At 50.4% G+C, this 16,167-nt stretch overlaps 1 protein-coding gene across 4 annotated transcripts in view; it reads left to right on the top strand.

Moving 5' to 3' along the window:
• Positions 1-15,335, top strand: part of CNTFR (ciliary neurotrophic factor receptor) — a 367,691-nt gene extending 352,356 nt beyond the window's left edge. For 3 of the 4 annotated variants that reach the window (XM_087958761.1, XM_087958764.1, XM_087958763.1), the window contains 3 exons: positions 5,771-5,951; positions 11,735-11,879; positions 14,412-15,335. In XM_087958761.1, the coding sequence (XP_087814887.1) occupies positions 5,771-5,951; positions 11,735-11,879; position 14,412 (327 nt within the window). In that variant the 3' untranslated portion in view covers positions 14,413-15,335. Of the gene's footprint in view, positions 1-5,770; positions 5,952-11,734; positions 11,881-14,411 lie in introns of those variants that run through there. The other variant, XM_087958762.1, reaches the window with a different exon arrangement.
• The last annotated feature ends 832 nt before the right edge of the window (positions 15,336-16,167 follow it).

Here is a 16,167-nt window from a genome sequence, read left to right on the forward strand (position 1 = left end):
AGAGAGAGAGAATGTGTGTCAGTCATTTATTTGAGACCTGGGTGAGGTCTCCTGTTCTGAGTGGAGGGGTTGGAGAACAATGAACCAGGGGAACAGCTTCCTTCCAGAACTTGCCGGTGCTCCCTTACTGAAAGTTTTCAAGAAGAGACTGGGCAGCCACTTGTTCTGAAAGGGGATAGAGGATCTCCTGCTTGAGCAAGGGGTTGGACTAGAAGACCTCCAAGGTCCCTTCCAACGCTTGTTATTCTGGTAATTAGTCAGTCGAAGGGCTTGCCTCTAGAAGTTGTGGGTGCTCCATCCCTGGAGGCTTTCAAGAAGAGACCGGATAGCCGCTTGTCTGAAAGGGTGCAGGGTCTCCTGCCTCAACAGTGGGTTGGACTAGATGACCTCCAAGGTCCCTTCCTGGTCGTTTACTCCGTAATTCTGCCCACGAAGGCATCAGCCAGTGAAATCCCCATTAGTTGGCACTTTTCTCAAACTGGGTCCCCATCGCTTCCATTCCACAGTCCAGGTTTGTTCGTGCATTGGGTGGATGGTGGAGTTTCTCCCCCCCCCCGCTCCCAATACTTCTTCAGAGCCCCCAACCCAGGGGCATTGGACACCCCGAGGAGGAGGCAGGTTGGCTCTTGGCTTCCGTGGCTCACTTGGGAAGGGAGGGAGGGAGGGAGGCTGCTCTGCCTTCGCTTCTGCCTCCAAATTTCCCTTCTTCCCCCAGCAGACTCTCCTGTTCTGTCTCCTCAAACACCCGGCATTAAATATTTAGGGCATCTTCCACCCCCCCACCCCCCCCCCAGCTTTTAACTTTGTAATTCAAGCCAGATTGCCCTGGCTTCCTCCTCCTGCTCCCCTAGCTGAGGGCCTTCCTAATGCACTCCGATGTTGGCTTTAATGGATTACCTAGGATGCAACTGGATACTTTGGACTAATGGATCACTAATAGCCTGTTTCTATTTTGCAGGCTCCTTTGGTTAACTCAACCCCCTTCTGCCCATTGCCCACCCCCCATCTTTGTATCCTGGCTCCCACACGTGTTGCAAATCATGCAGCTGTTAAACTGTCGTCGTCCCCCCCGAGACCCCCACTCACCTGCCACTGTCCGGGGAGAGAAAACAGGGGAGCCGCCCCTCAAGCAGAGCTTACAGAATAGCTTCTGCAGGACAAGGGCCAGATCCCTCAGTGAGAAAAATCCACTTGGCTAAAGGTGAAAGAAATGCGACAGAGGAACAGGTATCTGCCAGGGGGTTCAAGCAGAAGGTGGACATCCATAGCTGAAGAAGTCCGATCCAATAAAGGAGAACATCTGTAGCTCGGGGGTTGAACTCAGGGGTCTTTGGTGCTCTCTGAGCTTGGCTGTTTTCTGGCAGACATTTCCTGACCCAGCTAGGTAACATCATCAATGCTAGAGAGGAAAGGGGTTAGCGGAGAGGAGGAGGAGGAGGAGGAGGAGCTCATGGGCATCGGATTGTGGAGGCCATTTCATCTCAGCTCTTCCATATCTCGGAGATCCACCAAGCAGACATGGAGCAGGAATTGTTTCAGAGAAATCTTATTGGAATATCTAGATCAGGGGTGTCCACCTTGGCAACTTTAAGACTTGTGGACTTCAACTCCCAGAATTCCTCAGCCAGCTGAGGAATTCTGGGAGTTGAAGTCCACAAGTCTTAAAGTTGCCAAGGTTGGACACCCCTGATCTAGATGGTGGGATTCGACCGGTTTGGACTGGTTCGAGCGAACCGGCTGTTAAATTTTCATCCGGTTTGCCAAACTGATATTTGAACCGACTGGCTGGCCCCGCCCACCCTGCCCGTCCCCTCCCAGGGGTCTCCATGTGGCCCATTTTCAAGGCAGGTAAATGCAGGATTCGCACAGAGGCTCTGGGAGGGAGAAAAACGGGGCCTGCCAGAAGTCTGGAAATGGACCTGTTTCCAGCTTCCGGTGGGCCTCCGGGGCCAGAGGGAGGCTGTTTTCGCCCTCCCAGAGGCCCGAGGGAAGCCTCCGGACTCCGGGAAAGGTGAAAAACGGCCCTCTGGGAAGTTCCAGTAGGCCACGCCCACCATGGCCACGCCCACCCAGCAACCGGGCAGCAAGCTCCCACCCCTGCTCCTCTTTACGTTGGCCTTACCAACCGGTGTCCTCTGCGTATCTTAAGAGGGTGTCTTGTGCATCTTCATCTGCCGTCTCTTCCCTTCCTATCCCCTCTTAGGAAGGATTCACTGAACAATATTAAACAGACAATTTACCTGCTAATCTGACTCCCTCAATTCAGAGAGTTTCCCCAGGCTGGTTTTTTGGGGGTTTGTTTTTTTCTCACAGCTCCTTGTTCGTAGGAATCCTGGGAGGTTTGGATGCCCCTATTAGTTAGTCCTCCTTTATCCCACAGCCTGTCTCCCTCCAAGCAATCAGCCCTCCAGTCGACAAAGCCAGAGATAAGCCCTACATGTATTTGCTCTCGACATTATCCATCCTCCCTGAAGCTATCTGATCTCCTGCCTGTCTGCCTCTTGCGCCCGTCTCCCGCTCATCTCGTATTCCTTCCTCGCTGCCTTCCTCTCCGGAATCTCCCCATCAAAACATTCCCTGCTTGCAGGAGGAACTGGGGCAACAATGGCTCCCTGTGCGTATCATCCTGCGTCCCCCTATTTCTGTGCAGTAAGGCCAGCTACTGAATGCGGAATATTAAAATAGTATTGATTATTTTTGGGGAGGGGGGGAAATGCAATTAGGCCAACAGGCAAGGCAATACCGATTCAGTTCGGTGGAGAAGAAATTGGAGTTCTGGCAGACTTATGGAATCACAGGGCAGGAAGGCACCTTGGAGGTCACCTAGTCCAACCCCCCTGCCTAAGGCAGGAATCCTTATACCATTTCAGATAAATGTTTGTCCAGTCTCTTCTTGAAAGCCTCCAGGGATGGAGCACCCGCAACTTCTGGATGGTGGATTGTCCTCACGGTTTGGAAGTTTCTCCTTAATTCCAGGTTGCTTCTCGCCTTGATTGGTTTCCATCCGTTGGTTTTAGTTCCTGCCTTCAGGATGTTTTGCTACCAGTTTGGCCAAACCGGTAACATTTCACCACGGCCCTGGATCTCCTATAATGCAAAGAGGACTCAAAGAGGTCAGCTTTGCAAACAGGAAGGCAATTGAGAAGGAAGACCAGGTGTGGCTAGAATAATACCACCACTGTTGACATAAGCCTGAGCTTACAGGGACTGGAGGAAGCCGTTAGTGACAGACAATCCTGTCGAAACAATCTGCACTTGGATCACAAAAGCTTGGAAGCAACCGAACGAGGGGAAACCACAATCACAGAGCGCGTCGAGTCTTGTTTGTGGACGTCGCTTTGCCAGCAATTGAACTGTCTCTTCACCGTCAGATTTCAACTGTTGAGTGGTTGTTTCCTCTTGGCCGGGCACTTCTCCGTTTGACAGCCGGACTATCAGCTGTCATACCTCATTTTCTGCCGGTTCCTAATATTCTCTCAGCACACAAATGCTTTGGTCTGATGACCGTCCCCTTTGGAAGGACTTCAGCGCGCTGTTTAGAATAGAACAGAGCTGGAGGGGATCTTGGAGGTCTTCTAGTCCAGCCCCCTGCTCAAGCAGGAGACCCTACCCAAAATGACTGCCCAGTCTCTTCTTAAAAGCCTCCAGTGATGAAGCATCCACAATTTCTGGATGGCGAGTCGTTTCACTGGTCAATTGTCCTCACCATCCTTAATTCCAGGTTGCTTCTCTCCTTGGTTAGTTTCCATCTGTTGCTTCTTGTCCTGCCTTCGGGTGCTTTGGAGAATAGCTTGCCCCCCCCCCCCCTCCTCTTCTCTGGGACAGCCCCTCAAATATTGAAAATATTGTTGGGGATCCTTTTCTGCCTTAACAATATTAATTATTCCTTCCCGTAGGTCAGAGTCCCCAAACTTGGCATCTTGAAGACTTGTGGACTTCAACTCCCAGAATTCTCCAAGTTGCCAAGTTTGGGGACGCCTGCCATAGGTTCTCTTTCGAGTTAATTATGTGTAAGTTAAGTGGATACATCTATCTTATATTTTAACAGCTGGAAGCACTCCTGCTTTTAATTTTAATTTTAATGGTTCCAAAACCTGGATCTGGAAGCTTCCTGCTTGACCAGGTTGTATATCGCCCCATTTTCTGCTGTGTTGTGCATCTGGCGATGTCTTGGTGTGGAGAGTAATGTTGTTTGAAGCCGGCTGCTGGCACAGAGGATCTCTTGAGGGGGTCCTTGGTGGTCTCTGAGCTGGCTTGTTTTCTTGCAGATGTTTCATGACCTTTCAAACTAGGTAACATCATCAGTGCTAATCCTGTCACTAGCACTGGTGATGTTTCCTAGTTTGGGTCATGAAACGTCTGCAAGAAAACTACCAAGCTCAGAGAGTACCGAGGACCCCTGACGTCAACCCTAAGCTACAAATATTATCCTTAATTGTTTGATTCTCTTTGCAAAATTTCATTAGCCAATCTCGTACACAACTGCTTTTATCCCAATCCAGATTGTCCTCCGAGATCATGTTCTTTCATTTCTCAATATTCACACATTTGGGGCGCCACATTCTTCTTCCTTTTTTTAGTGCCTCTCTCAATTTTCCATAGAATTCCTCCAGGTGTGCCACCACGCCCAATGAGGGTTCAAATTGGTGTAATGCTGATGTTTGTGGGATATACACTCAATTCCAACAGGCAGTGACATTTGAATGCATATATGAACAGGCCCAATTCTGGGAGTCAAAATCCACAAGTCTTAAAACTTGCCACGGTTGGCAATTAATTAGATACGGAAAAAATGTAATATGGATAAACTAATTTACTAGTATTATGTGATTATCATTGATGTATATTATTATGTATATTATGATTATGATTATTGTTGTATTTTTATGCAAAAACAATCGTACCCAGACAACACGTTGCTCAGAGAGATATAGAGGTTTTTATGTATGTTAAGAAAAATGTATAAATACAACATATATTTTTAAAAAAACGTTGCCACAGTTGGACACTTCTGGACATGCTGGCTGGGGGGTTCTGGGAGTTGAAGACCACAAGTCTTAAAGTAGCCAACTTGTGTGGACCCCTGTTGTGGAAAGCCAGTGAAGGACCATGTTTCTCCAAAAATAAGAGCCTGTCTTATATTTTTTGCCACCAAAAAAGGCACCAGGTCTTATTTTCAGGGTATGTCATCCACTCACTAACCTCACTTGCGCGTGTCGCCCCCAGCCTCCTTTTTGCTGTCAGAGGCCTTCAGGAACAACTTCTTCTGCGGCCGGCAAGGCTTCCCTAAAGGCCTCTGCAGTTGATAACAGAATTCTGGATCGATCCTGAGCTTTCTTCTCAGCTCCAGAGGCCTTCAGGGAAGCCTTGCCAGCCTTGCCGGTTGCAGAAGAAATGGGCTGGCCAGGCAGGTGTCAATGGGGGGTGTAAGGACTGGCTGCAACTATCCAAAGGTAAGTAGTAGGGCAACTCCACCCACCCTCCATCCCCTCCCTAGCTTAATTTTTACCCTTCTACTCTGGAGTGGGCGGGGTCTTAATTAGGGCTTATTTTTGGAGTAGGGCTTATACTGGGCATACATGTAAAAAATCAAGCTAGGACTTACTTTCAGGGTAGGTCATATTTTGGGGGAAACAGGTTACTGTGGAGGGCTTCCCTTGGGAGGGATCTCCAACCTTTGAGGTCGTCATGGATGGGTTGAGTCTCCAGGGGGCTGAGGGCTTCTTTTGACACCCCCTTTCCCACAATCCCTCTCTCCCCGCCCCCACAGGTGGAGCTATCCGATGGGACCTCCCACATCATCACCGATGCCTATGCTGGGAAAGAGTACATCATCCAGGTGGCCGCCAAGGACAACGAGATCGGCACATGGAGCGACTGGAGTGTGGCCGTCCATGCCACACCATGGACCGAAGAGCCGAAACATCTCACTACTGAAGCCCAGGGAGCAGGTGAAGGGTTGTAATGTTGGTCGGGTGGCGCAAAGGGGTAGGTGGGTGAGTGGAACTCCTCTGTGAGCTATGATGCACAAGGCAGCATCAGGCTACACAAGCGGAACCTCCGTATTCAGAGGTAGCCTATCGCAATGCCACACCAGTGAGGCCACACTTGGAATCGCGCATCCAGTTCTGGTCAATACAATACAAAAAGAAACAACTTGAGACTCTGGGAAAAGTCCAGAGAAGAGCAACAAAGGTGATTAGGAGACTGGTGGATAAAACCTATGAAGAACAGTTGCAGGAATTGGGGATGTCTGGTTTAATGAAAAGAAGGACTAGGAATGACGTGATAGCAGCCTTCCAACATTTGAGGGGCTGCCACAAAGAAGAAAAGGGGGTTGATTTATTCTCCAAAGCATCTGAAGCAATGGGTGGAAGTTGCTAAGGAGAAGCCCAACCTAGAACTAAGGGAGAAAAAATTCCTGATTGTGAGAACTATTATTCAGTAAGACAACTTGCAACGAAGCTCAGAGAGCACCAAGTACTCTACAATTCTCCTCCTCCTCCTCCTCCTCCTCCTCCTCCTCCTCCTCCTCCTCCTCCTCCTCCTCCTCCTCTCAATTGAGTAATGAAATACCTGCAAGAAAACAGCCAAGCTCAAGGAGCAGCAAGGACCCCACAGTCCTCCTCTTCCTCTCCCTTCTAGCACTGATGATGTTGCCTAGTTGGGTCATGAAAAGTCTTCAAGCAAACAACCGAGCTCAGAGAGCTCAAGAGCCCCACCGTCCATCCTGAGCTGCAAATACCCTCTTGCGTTGGCAGATGTCGTGGTTTCCGATATGGACTCGTTTGGCTGGTTGGGGTTGAAGAGGAAGAGCAGAGGGACGTGGAGAGATTCGGTGTAAGCCTCCAGTTTCGGCGTTGGGATGTTCTGGACAGGATGGCCCCTTCCAGGGTCCCCTGACCGAACTGAGAAGGACTTGCCATGGGGGTTCACCCACCTTTCTTCCTTTCCTGCTTTGTTTCCTGCAACCTCCACCTGCAACTTCCACCAGAAAAGGCTTCCTGGCAGTGAGGACAACGAAACAGTGGAACAACTTGCCTTGAGAAGTTGTGGATGCTCCATCCCTGGAGATTTGAAGAAGAGACTGGACAGCTGCTTGTCTGAAATGGGACAGGGTCTCCTGCTTGCACGGGGGGTTGGACTAGAAGACCTCTGAGGTCCCTTCCAACCCTATTATAAGAGCCACGGTGACGCAGTGGTTAGAGTGCAGTACTGCAGGCTCCTTCTGCTGACTGCCGGCTGCCTGCAATTTGGCAGTTCGAATCCCACCAGGCTCAAGGTGGACTCAGCCTTCCGTCCTTCCGAGGTGGGTCAAATGAGGACCCGGATTGTTGGGGGCAAAGAGGCTGCCTCTGTAAAAACCACTTAGAGAGCGGCTGTAAAGCACTGTGAAGCGGTAGAGAAGCCTAAGGGCTTTTGCCTGTCTGTCTAGGTATCTATTTATTGAATCCTGGTGGCGCGGTGGTTAGAACGCAGCATTGCAGGTGAACTCACTGCTCACTCCAGGAGTTCGCCCCTGACTGGCTCCAGGTTGATTCAGCCTTCCGTCCCTCTGAGGTGGATAAAATGAGGACCCAGATTGTTGGGGGCAAAGAGGCTGACCCTGTAAACTGCTTAGAGAGGGCTGTAAAAAGGACGGTGAAATGGCATATCAGTCTAAGGCAGTGGCGGGATTCAGAAACGTTTACTACCGGTTCTGTGGGCGTGGCTTGGTGGGCGTAGCCACGTGACTGGGTGGGCATGGCTTTTTTTTGCAACCCCCACCCGTTTTGGGGAGCTTCTTAGCCAAAGAGGAGCCTCTGAGGGGGTCGTTTTTGCTCCCTTAAGGCTCCTCTGGGGCTCAGGAAGAAAAGGAACAGAGCATGGGAGGGGCGCGCAGCACCCCCCCTCCAAGCTCAGTTTTGGGAGCTTCCTAGCCTGAGAAGAGCCTCTTTCGGGGGCGTTGTTGCTCCCCTAAGGCTCCTCTGGGGCTGAGCTCCTCCCTCTATTTTTGGCCTTCCTGGGCCTCAGAAAGGGGAATCCCGACACAGCTGATCTTATCTACAGATGATTGTCGGGAGGGGAAAAGGAAAGAAAGAAAGAAAGAAAGAAAGAAAGAAAGAAAGAAAGAAAGAAAGAAAGAAAGAAAGAAAGAAAGAAAGAAAGAAAGAAAGAAAGAAAGAAAGAAAGAAAGAAAGAAAGAAAGACCTTAGGCGAATGTCAGGCAGGCAGGCGGGGTGAGCGAGCATCGGGCAGGAGGGCGACAGGGTGGGGGGCGAACTTACTACCGGTTCAGCGATGCACGCCAAATTCTTGCTACCAGTTCTCCCGATCCGGTGTGAACCGGCTGACTACCACCACTGGTCTAAGGGCTATTGCTATTATCCGACGTTCTGTGTCCTCATCCAAGGACTCCCCTGCCTGGAGGGAGGTTAGCAAAATGGAGCAACCTCCCCGAGCCAAAGGAGGCCGCAGAGGAGAAGGCCCGTTTTTCCATCTGCTCCAAACAGGAGGGCCAGCTAGGCCTGTGGCCCATTTTTTTTGTTCAGACTGAAGTTTGAAAACATGAAGGGCCCTAAAAGGCAAGAAGGGGGGGTGGCCTTAGGACAGGGGGTCTCCAACCTTGGCCTCTTTAAGCTTTGCTGGCTGAGGAATTCTGGGAGATGAAGTCCGCAAGTCTTAAAAGTGGCCAAGGTTGGAGACCCCTGCCGTAGGGGGGTGGGGGTTTCTGATGGGGCTTTGCTGCCCCCTGGTGGCCATTTGACCACACACAAGCTGGAAACTTCTGCTGCTATTTCCACCCTAAATCCCTGGGAATTCAAGCGAGGTTTCATCAGCCTCCCTTAAGTGCAGGAAACCTGTTCAGGCAGACGAGGAACAGCCAACTTTACGGCACTAAGGGAGGAAAGGTTGTTTTGAAACAGAGGCCAACCAGCCGTTAGCAGTCAGGGCTGTGTGTGTCTGTGTCTGTGTGTGTGTTTATTGCCTTTTTCTCCTCCAAAAAGGGAGCTAGTGATTGGGGTGTGGGTGGGAATAACTGTGAATTAGTCCTTCTCTCTCCTCTCTTTCCTTCGGGACATTAATAAATGCACCGAAGCCTTTTTTTTAAGCCTCGTAGGAACTTTGTCAAGATTGTTTTACTCGGGCTCTGTTCACCCCATGCACTTTGGTTAACTCACTTGCTGCTTGCTGTTCGTGTAGAACCCCAAAATAAATCTACTTCTGGGGGTTGTTTAGCCGTGAACAGAACCCCAAAATAAATCTACTTCTGGGGGTTGTTTAGCCGTGAACAGAACCCCAAAATAAATCTACTTCTGGGGGTTGTTTAGCCGTGAACAGAACCCCAAAATAAATCTACTTCTGGGGGTTGTTTAGCCGTGAACAGAACCCCCAAATAAATCTACTTCTGGGGGTTGTTTAGCCGTGAACAGAACCCCCAAATAAATCTACTTCTGGGGGTTGTTTAGCCGTGAACCGAACCCCAAAATAAATCTTATGTACTGTTTATTTAGCACGGGGCACAATAGAAGACTTTCGTCTGGAAAACAATGGGAGGGATATGGACAAGACACAAAGGGGCACTCATAGAAACAGAGTTGGAAGGGACCTTGGAGGTCATCTAGTCCAACCCCCTGCTTGAAGCAGGAGAACCTGTACCATTTCAGACAAAAGGATTGTCCCGTTTCTTCTTGAAAGCCTCCAGGGATGGAGCGCCCACAGTTTCTGAAGGCCATTCCACTGGTTACTTAACAGAATAACAGAACTGGGAGGGTCCCTGGAGGTCTTCTAATCCAGGGGTCTCCAACCTTAGCAACTTTAAGACTTGTGGACTTCAACTCCCAGAATTCCTCAGCCAGCTGGCTGAGGAATTCTGGGAGTTGAAGTCCACAAGTCTTAAAGTTGCCAAGGTTGGAGACCCCTGTTCTAATCCAACCCTCCGCTCAACCAGGAGAACCTATACAATTTGAAACAAATGGCTGTCCAATCTCTTCTTAAAAGCCTCCAGGGATGGAGCACCCACAATTTCTGGTGGCAAGCTGTTCCACTGGTTAATAGTTCTCACTGTTAGGAAGTTTCTCCTTAATTCCAGGTTGCTTCTCTCCTTGATTCGTTTCCATTCATTGCTTCTTGTCCTGTCCTCTGGTGGTTTGGAGAACAATTTGACCCTCTCTTCTTTGTGGCAGCCCCTCAAATCCTGGAAGACTGCTATCCTGTCACCCCTAGTCCTTCTGTTCTCTAGACTACACACACCCAGTTCCTTGCAAGCCTCAAGTCCTAACACAATACAGTCGCAGTTTCATACCAACTAAAGAGAGGCCAGACAAAAAAAATTAGACTTCCAGTTGCAGACCCTGGCACAGTCTCTACCTAGACTATTCCCTGAAGGCAGGCCAAATCCCACTGTGGTCATATATCTGGTCCAGAAGAGGAAAGAGGAAAGAACCAGAAGACCCCCCACACACACACACACACACACCAAATTGTCTTGCTGGCCTTGAGTCTTTGGGTAGAAGAGACTCTTGGTGGTGCTCAGGGCTACAACAGACCCTCAACATGGAGATGACGCCTCGTGGTGCTCCGGAGCTTGGAACCCCTTCAGGCCCACTTTGGATCTGGGGTGTTGACTGAAAGGCTGCAGTCAGAGGGGCAGGGTGGGTGGGCACAGCAACGCCTAAAACCCCACTGTCAGCTCCTCCGTTCAATGCCAACGCCTCCAGCCCAAAGCCACAAGGGTGACAACAGTGTCCTTCCAAGGCTGCAAAATTCATCTTTGGCTTTTCTGCAGGGGAGGTGCAGATGTTGACTTGGGCTTGGGAGGCAAGAAAACCCCAAATTTGACCTTTAGATCATAATAGAGTGAAATGGAATGGAATAGAATAAAATAGAAAATAGAATAGAAAATAGAATAGAATAGAATAATTGTATTGTCACTTTGAATGTCCACATTAAAATGAACGTTCATCGCATACACCTCTCCAAGGGTCACCACCTCCAATATTCACTTCATGAAACATGACAAAATGCATGCATACTTACATAATTATGCATGTACCAACATATTAGCAATAGCAATAACACTTAGACTTAAAGACGGCTTTCCAGCCCTCTCTAAGCGGTTTATAGAGCCAGCCTCTTGTCCTCAACAATCTGGGTCCTCATTTGACCCACCTCAGAAGGACAGAAGGCTGAGTCCACCTGGAGCCTGGTGAGAGTCAAACTGCCAAATTGCAGGCATCCGGCAGTCAGCAGAAGTAGCCTGCAGTGCGGCACTCTAACCACTGCGCCACCATGGCTGCATATATTATATGACCCAGAGAAACCGCAGAGTCTAGTTTGGATGTACTCTACTGTATATACACGTATATAGCGAGAAAAATGAATCCTGCGAGTTTACCAAACGGATGGCATGGGGAACAAAGCTGTTCCAGAATTGCTCGTCCTACTATAAATGCTCTGGAACCTCCTCCCAGAGGGGAAAAACAGAAACAGACCATGGAGTGGATGTGTGAGGTCTCTAACGATGCTTTGAGTTCCAAGCACATAGTGCTTATAAGAAGTATCCTGAATTACAGGAAGCGAGCATCCTATCATCATCTCTGCTGTCCTCATCGCTCTCTGTAGGGTCTTTCTATCTGAGGCACTGCAGCCCCCAAACCAAACATGGATGAGCTTTGTTAACACGCTCTCCATCGTGCCTCTGTAAAAAAAAAAATGATAATCCTGGAATTGTATCCTCTTTTCCTTCCTGCAGAGACCACCACCAGCAGCACCTCCACATTTGAGGTTCCGCCCACCACCAAGATCTATGACTCAGAGGAACAAAACAGTGATGAAGCCGTGTCACCTTCTGTGGTCCCAGCTCTGGTCTTGGTGGCATTCGCCCTTCTCTTAATCTAGTGAGTATCTCATCTAACCAGGGTTTTCCCAGGGTGGGAAGAGGGTTCAAGGAGAGACCGAGAAGGTCGGATGCAAAGAGAACAGTGGGCCACGCCAGGAAGGAACCGCCGATGGCTCCATGACATCCTTAGATCCTTCCTACCACTGAAATTGAGAATGAAAATGGCCGTCTTTTGATGGAGCCAGTTTTCAAACAGTGGCAGTGATGGTGTCTATAATAGTCAAGATGAGGAGGGAAGAGGGACTCTTTGAGAGGGACACCCTCCAAAAATAGATCCCCAAAGGAAAGACAATAAGTCCACAGGAAGTGGAGCTTGTATTTTGAGGTCACCATCCTCTTCACCTTCCAAAGGATGCCATCATGGCCTCTGGCAACCCTCCATGAGACCTGTGTCCTCCCCCAGTCCTTCATGTGGTTCCCACAACCATTCTCCTTCCACTCCGAGAGGAACCCAAAGTAGGAGAACATCATAGGTGGTTTCCATCACCTTTCTTCTTCAGAAGTCCCCTCTGAGTCTGTCCCCATCTTGCTTTCCACGGTCATCTCGGTGACTTTCTTCTCCTGGCCCCTTTGTCCATTGGAGGCACTCCCACAGGTGATCCTTTCTTCACCCAGGCCCATCTGGAGGCCCCATGGCTGAACCTTCTCTCTTCGCAACCTTAAGCTTCTCTAATTGGGGGAGCTCTTCATTTGGGCAGCTGTGATTCTCCAAGTGCTGGAAAGCTGCCCAAATGAGGAAGACAGCCGTGGAATCCCCTCCTGTTGACCTCCAGATGTCTTGGGAGCCCTCTTGGGATGTGGCAGTGCTAGGCCCACTAAGGCAGGCGCCTCTAACCTTAGCAACGTTGAGCAGGGTGGGATGCAAATATTTTTATTACCGGTTCTGTGGCTAGGTGGGCGTGGCCATGTGACTGGGTGTGCAGCACACACACACACACCCCGCGTGCTCCTTTTTGCCTCCTGGGCCTCAGGGAAGCCTCCTGGGCGAAGCAGTGAGACAGCGAGGGGGATCCCGGCACAGCTGATCGTCGGCACAGCTGATCGTCGGCACAGCTGATCGTCAGGAGGAAAAAAAGGAAAAGAAACACCTTAAGGAGTGACTGGGTGGGGAGAACGCAGTCAGTGATGTTGCACATGCGCGATAAGAACTGACTGGGTGGAGTGGGGCGGGGCCAGCCAGGGGTACGATCTGCCGGTTCTCCGAACTGCACAGAATCGTAACAACTGGTTCTATTAAACCGGTCTGAACCAGTACAATCCCACTCCTGACAATGATACTGGTGGACTTCGGCTCCCAGAATTCCCAGAGTTGAAGTCCCCAAGTCATAAAGTGGCCAGGATTGGAGGCACCTGCACTGAGGGGTTTCAGGGTTTCAGGATATCAGGGAATCGTGAAGGGGGTTCCTAGGGCAGCTCCTGGGCTCTGTTGGCTGTCGCAGCTTGCGCTTGAATGCTGGAAGGATTCCACAACCCATGGGCAGATGCTCTTGACTCTGGCCAGCTTCCAAATACGGTTGCTTTGAATTTTGATTGGCCTCACACTTTGGGGCTGGAGATTTCATTATGCAGATAGTCCTTGACTTAACAATCCTTCACTTAATCACGGGTAAACATTACAACAGCACTAAAAACAGTGATGTATGACTGTTTTTCACACTTTGCAGCATCCCAAGGTCACGTGATCCAAATTCGGATAGCAAGAGCAAGAGCAGTTAGACTTATATACCGCTTCTGGGTCAGGAGGTTCATCCCTGAATTTCTCTGCCTCTTCCTGAAGTTCCTAAACCCCCATCTTGCAAAGAGATTAACTGAGGGGTGGGCTGCTGGGGGATCTCCCTAGCTAAGACTCTGCAGCGCTTGGAGGGCCCCCAATAACCTCAGCAGGACAAGCAGCAAGGGAAAGCTCTTAATAGGCTTAATGGAACTTCTGGGCATTCAGCCAAGAGCATTTCACACCCTCGTAAAAGTGTGGCAAGCTAGATAAACAATCCACTCAGCGCTTGCGAGGGAGAGCCATTGAGAAAATCAGGTCACAGAGCCACTTGCCTCTGAGGGAATTAATTCCCAAATAATAAGAATCACGTCACTCACCAGAAACTCCACTAAGACTCCAAGATCCCTCTCACAGTCACTGCTATTAAGCCTGGTTTCACCCAGTCTTTTATTTAAGTATTAAATGCATGAAATAATAAACAACTTTTTGGCATATTATCTTTTTTTAGGTAATTAGGGCAAAGAAGCGACCTCAAGTTGCTCGTACCCACCCAGCCACATGACTACCTAGCCACGCCCATCCAGCCACATGACTATCCAGCCATGCCCACCCAGCCAGTCATTAGGGCAGAGAGCCCCTTGCTAAAAGAGAGAGGCAGAGAAGGCATCCTGTCCTCCTCTCTTCCTTCTTCCAGCCTCGGAGTCCCTTTGGAAGGCCACCCCCTTGCCCGCCCGCCCGTCTGGTCCTTCCCCCTGTTTTGCACCCAGTCTGATGATTGTGTCTCTTTCTCTTCTCGGCTTCTTCGCTTCCTTGAAGGACGAGTCCTCGGAGAGCCAGGCGCTCCCGGATCCCCCCCTCCTCCGCTCTCGCCCACCCACCACAACCTGCCCTGGATGGAGCCAAGGACTTCTCCGCGCCAGACGAGATGGCGGGTGGGACACGAGGGAGCCGCCCTCCGGAGCGCACCAGGGAGGAGCCCCCAGGCTCGGGTCATACAGCTAAGCCACCAAGCCAAAGATGCTTCCTTCGGCCACCACAGTAGGATCCTCAAAGCGTGTGGACAGGGCAGCTCAGACCAGGGGCCCCGAGGGCTGCACGGAGCTGGGAGCTCTCTGCTCTTCTGAACTGGGAGAAGACGAACCTCGGCGAGTCCTCGGCTGAGCAAGGCGTGGAAGTTGTGGGGAGGGACCCTCCCAGACCCCCTCTGGGAACCCCAAGACTTCCATGGTGGAGAGGGTGGGGTCTTTTTCTGCCTGCACTGACGTCATCGTCGCCGAAAGATGGGGGCTGTTCCTGGACCATCCCCCGTTGCCTCCCCCTCTTTGTAATGGAGTCTGTTTGGTTTATACAAGGATCACTGAGGTTTCTGTACTGCTCTTATTAGGGAGGGTGGGGGGTGGAGGGTGGGATCCACATGGGGGGGTGGGGTCTGTAGCTAAGCCGAGACACCCCACCGACCCTCCTCAGCTCATCCTCCTCCCCCAACCTGTTTTGTAATGCTCCCCTTCTCTCCTGCCCCAGAACCCACTTCCGATCTCGCCCCTCTCCCCCGTTGGGGTGCAGCATTTAAGACCGTAAGCCCCTCTAACCTCCCCCCCTTCGAACGTATGCTGTCTTTGAACTTTTTATAGATGTACATAAAAATTTTAAGACTCAACGTGCACACAAACCCACACCCACACCGGAAAGGGGAGGGGAGCCCAGTGGAGAAGATGCTCATTAAATGTGACCATTTCATTACAACTTTTGTGGACCGCAGTTGTGTGCGTGCTGCTTTCCATCACCAGGCTAGCGGTCTGCAGGAAGAGGGGCTGGGGGGAGTGGAGTGCACAAAAGTCAGGATTCGGGCACAAGGAAGTCGGGGGTGGACGTGTCTGCCAGGTTAGGTCAAAAAAGTCAAGATGGCACCAATGGCAATGTGATCAAGACGCCGTCTATTTTTCAGGCGTAATGCAGGTCTCCGATATTTTGGAAAATAACGTGGGGATTTTTTTCTTGCTTAAGCTACCCGAGAGCCAGAGGATGGAGATTTTATCACACTTGTGTTTACGTGACCAGAAACCCTGCCCTGTTGCTGATGGGGTGGGGGCCAGCCTTGCAAGGGGTGTCTGTATCTTAGAGGGATGGAGGACAAGGGGAGATTCAGACCTGTTTCTCAACCTCGCATTTGAGAAATGAATTTGATCGGGGGTAAAGCCGCTTGCCTTTTCAGAGTCTCCATCTCCGCCTCCTGCTGCTTCTGGATTCTGGATGTCCCGTCTGGCGGCTGCAAGCTATTTCGATAAAAGGGAATATTGGTGGCTCAGGGTGGAACTTGGTCCTCTCTGAGCTTGGTGGTTTTCTCGCAGACATTTTATTACCCAACCAGGTCACATTAAGAGTGCTGGAAAGGAGGAGGAGGAGGATGGGAGAGAGAGGAGGAGGGAGAGGAGGGAGGAAGAGGAAGTTGGGAGAGAGAGGAGGAGGAGGGGAGAGGAAAACTCTTGGATTCTTGGTATTGTCATTGTGCTTGCTTGCAGACATTTCATGACCCAACTAGGGAACATCATCAGTGCTAGCAGGGAGTCGTATA

This window comes from Notechis scutatus, chromosome 2 (assembly GCF_049901735.1).
Source record: "Notechis scutatus isolate UNSWTSFEM ecotype Mainland chromosome 2, rNotScu1.2, whole genome shotgun sequence".
Taxonomy (NCBI): Eukaryota; Metazoa; Chordata; class Lepidosauria; order Squamata; family Elapidae; genus Notechis; species Notechis scutatus.